Source organism: Catharus ustulatus, chromosome 23 (assembly GCF_009819885.2).
Source record: "Catharus ustulatus isolate bCatUst1 chromosome 23, bCatUst1.pri.v2, whole genome shotgun sequence".
In the NCBI taxonomy this organism is placed as follows: Eukaryota; Metazoa; Chordata; class Aves; order Passeriformes; family Turdidae; genus Catharus; species Catharus ustulatus.
Genome location: NC_046243.1, coordinates 1,430,987 through 1,440,130, shown reverse-complemented (window position 1 = coordinate 1,440,130; position 9,144 = coordinate 1,430,987). Strand labels below are relative to the sequence as shown.

Here is a 9,144-nt window from a genome sequence, read left to right as displayed (position 1 = left end):
TCGCGCTCACCGGCTGCTAATGAGGCTGGAATGGGTACACTGGGCTTGTGGCTCATCCCTGTCCCCATCCTTGTCCCCACACGGGCCAGCATCTCCTCAGGCCTCAGGGCTCCCGTTGGTCCCCCAGGGGTTTTAAATCTGGTGCCAGAAATCAGGGCACCGATGGCTTCACTGCTGTGACCACCCTCCAAAAGGGCTGGGGACCGATGGCAGGGGAGTGGGGACTCACCCAGAGCTGGCTCTGCTGTGGCACAGCCCTCAGGTGAGGGTGAGCTCCTGGAGCACAGCGATCCCAGCAGGGCACCCACCGGCAAAACAAAGATGGGAACAACGGAGGGGGCTGAACGGTGCTGCGGGAAAGGGACACGTCGTGCCAGGAGGATGCCCAGGAATCGATGCCCAGCGTGGCACCAGGGTGGCAGGGCTGGAGTGGGCCCTGCCTCCCTGCAGGCCAGTTCTAACCCAGGTGCCATCTGCTGGGCCACAGCCACGAGTGACAGGCAGAGGGTTCGTGCTGGGGGGTTTGTGCCAGCCCTGGTTCCTGCACCAGGGGAATGGGCACTGCTGATGGCCCTGGCAAAACCTCAGTGGCCGGGCACAGCCAGCCCTTTGTCTGCATGTGGGCACAGCCACCACTGTCACCGTGTCCCTGTCATGGCCGTGCCACCCTCGCCTGTGTGGCATCCTCAAGCCAGGCAGGTCCTGACCCCCGGGTTTGTGGGGAAAAGGAGATTCAGGGCCTTAACTGGGCACTGGGTGATGGGAAGTGGCTTCTGGGGACACTGAGTGCCCATTTCGGTTCTGTGGCCCAGCTGCTGCCCACCAAAAGTGCAGCAGTGATTTCTGGGTGCACAGACACTGCGGTGGGGACAGATTTGAGGGACAGAGGGTGGCAGGGCAGTGAGGAGCTGCCTGACAGGGAAAGGCCTCGTTGGCTGCACGGTGACACAGCCAGGCCTCGGCCACCACCACCGTGGGACTGACAACAGCACAGGCTCGGCCCCCCCTGGGCATCAGGGAGGGTGTGAGCGTGCCAGGGGGTGTGTGTGTGCACAGGGGGTGCCAAAGGCCGTGTGGGGCTGTGCCACGGGGTGAAGGGACATTGGTGTGGCTCTGTGGCCACGGGGGTGCCGGCGCGTCCGTGTGCCACCTGCACGGGGACACACAGCCCTGCAGCCACCAGCCCTGCCCATGCCACACCTGCCAGCACCTGATGTGGCCAAACTGGGCACTGCCACCACCTCTGCCGTGCCCCCAGCCAGCGCCAGGCCCTCGCCAGCGCAGCCATCGCCGCTCGGCTGCTGGCGGAGGGTGGGGACGGACCCGGGCGAGCCGCCGCGGCATTTTGCGGCGAGCCGCAGATGCCAGCTCCCAGCGAGGGTCCCCGTGGCATCTCCCCCCTCACCCCAGCGCCCGCCTGTGTCCCCGCCACGCTTGGCCCAGCCGGGATGGTTGCTTTTCCCGCTGGCTCCATTGTTCCTCCCGGCCCCGCCATCGCCTGCATCTCGCCCGGGTCCCATTTTGCATCGTGTAGGCAGAGCTGGAGATTTGGAAGAGGTTTTTTTTTTTTTTTCCTCTTCTTCTTCTTTTTTTTTTTTTTTTTTTTTTTTTTTAGAGTACAGAGTGACAGATGGCGAGTCCTCCTTCCCCAGAGAGACAAATCTCCCTGAATGCAAGCGCATGTCAATCATTAGCTCTCATGTGATAGCTCTCGCGCATGACGTGCCAACCATATGGCACTGGCAGCAGAGCTGGTACCCCCTTTGCTGGGTAGAGATGCCACTCTCGCCTCCTTTTGGATAGAGGACTGCAGGAGGCTGGAGCACCTCAAGGAGCCGCGTCCCGCTCCCAGAAGATGCTGGGAACAATGAAATAAGAATTCCTGCGGTCCGCCCGAAGGTGAGTTATGTAAGAAGTGGAGGGTTGGGAGGGCAACGGAGGAAACTTGAATGGAGAAAAGGCAACTTCCATGTTGATTTTGTTTCTCCGCCACGTCTCGCCCTTTTTTCCCCCATCTTTCGTTCTCCCCCGGCCCTCGGTTCTCCCACTCCCCGCGGGCCCCGCTGATGGGGTTTTCTCCCCCCGCCGGAGCCCCCCCAAAGGGGGGTTGTTGGGGTTTCGCCACCCTCGGTCCCCCCCGCCAGCCCGGGCACGCCCGGGGCGCCGCGATCCCGGTGGGACGGAGCGGGCAGCGGCGGCCGAGCGGCATCAACGAAATCAACGCGGAGCCGCCGCGCCGCCGCCCCGGGGGGGCCCGACCTGGCGGAGCCGCCCCCCCGCTCCCCCCCGGCGCCCCCGGCCCTCGCCCCGGGCGGTGCCCCCCGCCCCGGCCCCGCCGCACCGCCCGGCCCCGGGGGCGCCCCCGGCAGCGCCGCCGCCCGCGGTCCCCGCTCCCCTCGGGGGGGGGATCCGGCCGCCCCCGCCGCCCCCCAACGCCCCTCGCTTGGTGCCGCCGCATTTTACGGGCCGCGGGGAGCCCCGGGAGCGGGGAGGGGAAGCCGGGCGCGGCTGACCGGGCCGGAGAGGGGTACGAGGGGTACCTGGGGATGAGGGGGGGGTGGCGGTCTCGAATCCACCCCCCCCGACCCCGGGAAGGCGGTGGTGAAGCCACGACCGGGGCCGCTCCGCACCCGCGGAAGGGAAAAGTTGGAGGCGTCAAAGAGGGACCGGCGACACCGGGCCCGACCCTCGGGGCACCGTGGGGGGGGACATCGGGAGGGCCGGGAGCGAGGGGGGGCGCGGGGGGTGGTGCAGAGGAACGGGAGAGGGGCGCGGGCGGCGGCCGCGGAGACCCCGGCGGTGGGGCTGGGGGGATGCCGGGTTGGGGCGGAATCGCCGCACCCCGAGAGAGCCCCGGTGGCCCCGGGGTCGGGCAGAGGGGTCGGGGGGCAGCGGCGAGCGGCCTCGAGCCCAATTCGTTTTCGCCGGTCCCGGCGGGTGGGAGCGGGGCGGGGAGGGGGGGGCGGGCGGCGGGGCCGCCGGTAACGCCTGGCTCTTTGCCCCCCGCTGCAGCCACCATGTTGACGCGACTTTTCAGCGAGCCCAGCCTGGTCCCCGAAGTCCCGAAATTCCCCGGTTGGGCCGAGGAGTGCGAGGAGGATGCCCGGAGCGAGAAGGAGGAGCGGGCGGGGAAGGGCTGCGCCCTCCCCGAGGAGCCGCCCGAGGGTTCGCTGGGAGAGAGCAAAGAGGAAGGGGAGCTAGGAGGGGACGAGGAGGAGGAGGAGGAGGAGGAGGAAGGCCTGGAGGAGGCGGAGGGCGAGCGGCCCAAGAAGCGCGGCCCCAAGAAGAGGAAGATGACGAAGGCGCGGCTGGAGCGGTCCAAGCTGCGGAGACAGAAAGCGAACGCCCGGGAGAGGAACCGGATGCACGACCTGAACGCGGCCCTGGACAACCTGCGCAAGGTGGTTCCCTGCTACTCCAAAACCCAAAAACTCTCCAAAATCGAGACCCTCCGCTTGGCCAAGAACTACATCTGGGCTCTCTCCGAGATCCTGCGCTCGGGCAAGCGGCCCGACCTGGTCTCCTACGTGCAGACTCTGTGCAAGGGGCTGTCCCAGCCCACCACCAACCTGGTGGCCGGCTGCCTCCAGCTCAACTCCCGCAACTTCCTGACGGAGCAGGGCCAGGAGGGGGGTCGGTTCCACGGCCCCAACGCCGCCTCCTTCGCCGTGCACCCCTACCCTTACCCCTGCTCGCGGCTGGCCGCGGCGCCCTGCCCGCCCGCCGCCGGCCCCGGGCCGCACGGGCTGAGGACACACGGCTACTGCGCCTCCGCCTACGAGAGCCTCTACGGCAACACCTCCCCCGACTACAACAGCTCGGAGTACGACGGGGGGCTCAGCCCCCCGCTCTGCATCAACGGCAACTTCTCCCTCAAGCAGGACTCTTCATCCCCCGACCACGAGAAAAGCTACCACTACTCTATGCACTACTCGGCGCTGCCCGGCTCCCGCCCCGCCGCTCACAACCTGGTCTTCGGGTCGGCGGGGATGCGCGGGGGGGTCCACTCCGAGAACATCTTCCCCTACGACATGCATCTCCCGCACGAGCGGGGCCCCATGTACGAGGAGCTCAACGCCTTCTTCCACAACTGACCCTCCCCTCCCCATCTCCCCGACGCCCCCTCCCCATCGCCGAGCTGGCGGGGAGGGGGGGGAGACACCCCCACAATCCCCCCCCACCCGCGGCGGCCCCGCGGAGCGGCCCCCGGGGCTCTGCCGTGGGCTTTGGTGCAATATAGGGACCCGGCCCCGGCGGCGGGTCCCCGCGCCCCGTGGGGACAAAGTGCTTTTTTGGGAGGATTTTCCCTTTTCCTTAATTTTTTTATTATTGTCGATTTCGTTATTTTTACGGTTTTCATTATTTATTGCTCTTTCTTGATTATTTAATGTAATTTATTTAGGTTTTTTTTTATTACCATCGCTGTTATCGTCACTATATTACAATAACTATTATTATTATTATTATTATTATTACTATTTTTTTTCCAGGGGGAGACCCCCCCATCCAGCCCACCGGAACCCCCCCGGTATCCAGCACGATCCTCTGGGTCGAGCCGCTTCGTTTCATTTTTAATTCGTTTTAATTAAATTTTATATCTTTATTTTTAAAAAATTTTTTCCACCCCCTCCCACCCCCATTTTGGGCCGTTTCTCCTCTCCCCAGCCCTGATCCCGACCCCCCCCGGACCCCCCCGGCATTGGACACCCGCTGCCCCGGCCCGTGGGAGCGAGAGGAGCCCGCGCTGCGGCGCGGAGCGAAACTTTCCGAAGCAATAAAGAGGCGCAGGGAGGAACGAACCCCAATTTCTATCTATGCAAGAGGCCCGGCCCGGCGGACGCTCCGAGATGCACTTTGCTTTGGGGGGGCCCCGGCCCCGCTCCCCGCCCCGGGAGCTCCTCGCAGCGTGTGTGTCAGGACGTTTTTTACCTGTTTTAAAAACTTGAAACGGAAAAAAAAAAAAAAAAATAAAAAAAAAAAAAAAAGGAAAAACAGAATAATCATCATTAAAAAAAAAAATCAAAACAAAACAAAAAAAGAAAAAAATAAGACCCCCCGATCCCCGCGGAGCCGCCCCGGTTTTCCCGAGCTGGCGGAGCCGGGAGGCGCAGCCCGCAGCTATGCAAGCGGGGCTCCGGGGGGGCTGGAGGGGCTGCGCCCACCCCCCGGCACCCGGCCCGGGGGTCTCCGTCCCGGTTTGCCGCATTCCTTCAGCCGGGAGACGCCGGGAAGCCGATAATGCTTTTTATTTTATTTTTTTGTTTGGGTTTTTCTTTGTTTTTTTTGGGATTATTTTTTTTGTCGGAACCTGCCCGCACCACCTTCGAGAAACCAGCATTTTTAGAGACCAGGGAGGAGGAGAGGAGGAGGATTTCTGAGAAATGTTTTGAAAACGAAAAAAAAAAAGAAAAAAAGGAAAAAAAAAAGAAAAAATGGGGGGAAAAAAGGAAAGAAAAAAGTTTTCGGGGAAAAACAAAAACTAAAACGGGGAAAAAAACACAAAAAAAAAAAGGGAAAAAGAAACAAAAACCCACAAACCGTTGTAGCAAAGGGGACCCGCTGCCCGACACCAGAAGTGCTTTCGTGTTTCCGTTCCGTTTCATTTCGATTAATAAATATTTATGGCCAACGATATGCAAGACCCCCCCGCGCCGGGCGCCGCTCCCGCTCCCCGGTCCCGGTTCCCGGTCCCCGTCCCCGCTGTCCGGAACCTGCTCGGCGGCGGCGGAGCGCGGGGCGCGGGGCCGGGGGGGGCCCGGCCGTTCTGCATGCACCGGCCCCCTCCCCTCCCTCCCGGGGCCGCCCCCCCCGGCCCCGCTGGACGCTCGTGGCCCGGTCCCGGCCCCGCCAGGACTCGTCGGCCGTGACGAGCCGCCGCCGGTGCGATCGCGGCGAGGCTGTAATTACCGAGCGTCCTTCGACGGCGATTAATAAATATTCAATGTTGACTCCGCCGCCTTCGCCGCTTTCCTTCCGCCCCGGGGGCACCGGGGGGCACCGGGCCGATCCCCCCTTGGCTCGCCCCCGGCGGTGCCATCACCGCTCCCGCCGCCCGAATGCGTGGCCAGCGGGGCGGCGGAGCTGATATAACGCGGCTGTGCCCCACGGGTGTCCCTCCCGGGACCGGGGAGGCGGTGTCCCCCCCTCAGCAATAAAGGCACCGGGATCCGGAGCGGGGGCCCGGCTCGGTCCAGCGGCGGTGACACCGCTGCGATCCCCCGGGAGCGGGAGCTCGGAGCTCGGTGCCCGGGGCTGGCACCGGGCCGCGGTGCCGGTGGCCTCGGGAAGGCTGCGCGGTGGCCGTGGCCAAGGCCGGGCTCCGCTCGGCTCCAGGCGCGGTGCCCGGAGCTGGTGCCGGTTCCCGGTGCTGCTTCCCCGTGGAGCCTCGGCTCGGTGCCCGGTGCCAGTGCCGGTGCCAGCGGCGATGCTCGCGCCTGTTGGAGCCCCGCAAGCTCCCGCGCCGGTTCAGGGAGCCGGTGCCCATGGGAGCCGCGGTAGCTGATGTCCGGTGCCATTCTCGGTAGCCGGTGCCAGTGCCGGTTTCGTGCCCGGTGCCGGTGCCCGGCGGAGCGCGGTGCCGGTGCCCGGAGCGGAGCTGTCCGCAGCTCCGGTGCTGAACGGGCGCTCGGGCCTTTTAACGGCCGTGCCTTCATTCACCGTCCGCACCACCGGGGCTCATCGCCACCCGACGGCCGCCGGCACCGCGCAGGGCCGGGCACTGGGTTCCCGGTCATCGCCGGTTCCCCTCGGGATCACCGTGAGCCGGGGCCGCGCAGGGGCTGCGGGCACGGAGCCACCGGTTTTCTCCCGGGAGAAATGTTCCATACCCGCGCCCCGCAGCCCCGCGGTTTTTGGGGATAAACCGGGCTGGTTTAGGGTCGGGCAAACTGGGCTCGGATCCAGCGCGGCCCCGACGTGCTGGGCCCCATCCCAGAGACTCCGACAGCGGGGAGTCGGGCCCGGGCCAGGGAGCGGATCCGCCACGGCCCCACGAGCCGCTGCAGCGACCCCGGACCCCTCGTTCGGACCCCGGCACTCGCCGCTCCCCGCAAAGCACCGGATCCTCTTCCGACGGCTCCGGCCCCAACATCCTCCCGGGACTCGTTTCTCTGGGGAAAAAAACCCCGGGAGGAGCCGGGGACAATCGATGGGGCCGGCCGGAGGCTCGGTGGGGCCGAGGCTGTCGGTGCTCGGCCTTTCTGCCGCCACCCGCAACCGGCGGCACCGGGGCCGCGGCTCGGAGCAGCGGCGGCGAAGGGCGGATGCCCCTGCGGAGGGGAGGAGGGGGACGCGGGGGCCGGGGGCTGCGGGGGGGCCGCCGACATCTGCTCCCGGGGCCGGCTATGCCAGGGGGTGCCGGTCCCGCTGGCGGAGCCGCGGTTTATGTTCAATTGTCGGGATTTTTGTTTCCCCGGTGCCCGCCCGGCCCCGCCGAATTTTTGTTTCCCCGGCTGCTCCGGCAAGGCCCGGCCCCGCAATGCGGCCCCGCACTCGCTGCGCGGCCCCGGTGCAAAGCTCCGGAGAGCGGCTCCGGATCAAAGCTCCGGTGGAAGGTTTCGGTGCACGGTCCCCGTGAACGGTTTCGTTGCAAAGCTCCGCTGCCCCGCCTCGGTACAAGGTTTCGGTGCCCGGTTCTGGCCCCCGGCTGCGAAACACAGCCGCGGTGTAAGGCTGCGGTGCCCGGCCCGGTTCACAGCTCCGGTGCCCGGTCCGGTGCCCAGCCCTTCTCCCGGTGCCCGGCGGCTCTCGGGGAGGGAAGCGGGAGGTCGGGAGCCACCGCCCTGCCGGGATTTGCGAGTGTCTCGTGTGACCGTGGGATCAAATTCACCTCGGGTGGGCTGGGGGGGTCTGGGGAGCTGCCAGGACCCCGCACGGCTGCACCGGGGGCAGCGGAGCTCGGCCAGCACCGAGGGAACCTCGCGGTGGCGGCTCGGCCGGACGCAGCCCCGCTGTTTCAAAGCAGGATGAGATGGGGGTGGGTGTCTCACCCCCCAAACCACCCCCGGTGGCCGCGGTGGCCCCCGGTGCCCCTGGCCCGGCCCCTGTCCCCGCCCGGCGGAGCGCGGCGGGGGCGCAGGGCGAGCGCCAGCTCCGGGTCGCCGCTGCCACCGGCGAGTGCCAGCCGGGGGGGGGGAGGAGGAGTCATTGCTTCAGTTTAAATTTCATGGCATCTGTTCATTATTATACAGTGCGGATTTTTATATGGACAGCTAAATTAAAGACAGATTTCTGCCAAAATTGCAGATACCATAAAAAACCGGAGGCTCCCGGCGCCCGGCGCTCGCCGCGCTGCGGAGGCGGCCCCGCTCCGGGGGCCTGGGGCTGCCCAGGGGTCGGGAGGGATGTGGGGGACCGGGAGGGATGTGGGGGACCGGGAGGGATGTGGGGGTCAGGAGAGGGGGGGTTGTCCCCGTTTTTGTGCGATGGAGAGCCCAGGACGCCGTTCCCGTGTGGGATCGGGGGGTCCCCGCGGTCCCCGGAGCCGCGGCCGGGGCTGGCCGGGTTGGCACCGATCCCCGCCGCCCCGGGGGCTGCAGAGCCGCCCCCTCCCCCGCCCGGTCTGCCAGGCTCCATCGCAGAGGAGTTAAAACAAGGACATCTGTGCCTGGAATCGCTGCGAAGCTCCGAACCTGCCAGCGCCTGCTGGCACCGGCCGCCGGCGGAGGCGGCTTCTCCGGAATGCGGCACCGGCGGCAGCTCCGCCCGGAGCCCCGGCCCGGCCCCGAGGGCTGCGAGGCCAGGAGGGCCCTGGCCCGGCTGGGCAGTGTGCCCACCTGTGTCTGTCCCCATGGTGTCCCCGCCAGTCGCAGCCCCGTGGGGGTTGTGTTTTCCCCCTCATTTATCCCCTGCCCCACTGAGCCCTGTCCCCCATCCCCACACTGGGTACGGGGTGGAGGGGGTGAGGAGGGGACCCTGCACTCCGGTGGGGCAGAGCTGGAAAGGAGAGAGCAGTGGGGGGCAGGTGGTAGCCAAGGAAAGGGCAGGGCTGGGGGCACCTGGGGTGCTGGGGCTCTGTGAGCAGCCCCAAGCTGTGTGGGAAGGTGGGAACCTGTCCCTCAGCCCTTCCCGGGCTTCAAGGGGAGAAAACGGACAAAACCCAAGCAGGGGCAGAGGGGGAGGTTGGATCCATCAGACACCAGGCCA

General features: G+C 66.4%; 1 protein-coding gene across 1 annotated transcript; it reads left to right on the top strand.

Moving 5' to 3' along the window:
• The first annotated feature begins 1,716 nt into the window (after window positions 1–1,716).
• On the top strand, window positions 1,717–4,358 carry NEUROD2 (neuronal differentiation 2). Its single transcript, XM_033078896.1, has 2 exons — window positions 1,717–1,899; window positions 3,013–4,358. The coding sequence occupies exon 2, from the start codon at window positions 3,018–3,020 to the stop codon at window positions 4,092–4,094; it is 1,077 nt and encodes a 358-aa protein (XP_032934787.1). The 5' UTR covers window positions 1,717–1,899; window positions 3,013–3,017; the 3' UTR covers window positions 4,095–4,358.
• Window positions 4,359–9,144: the final 4,786 nt, after the last annotated feature.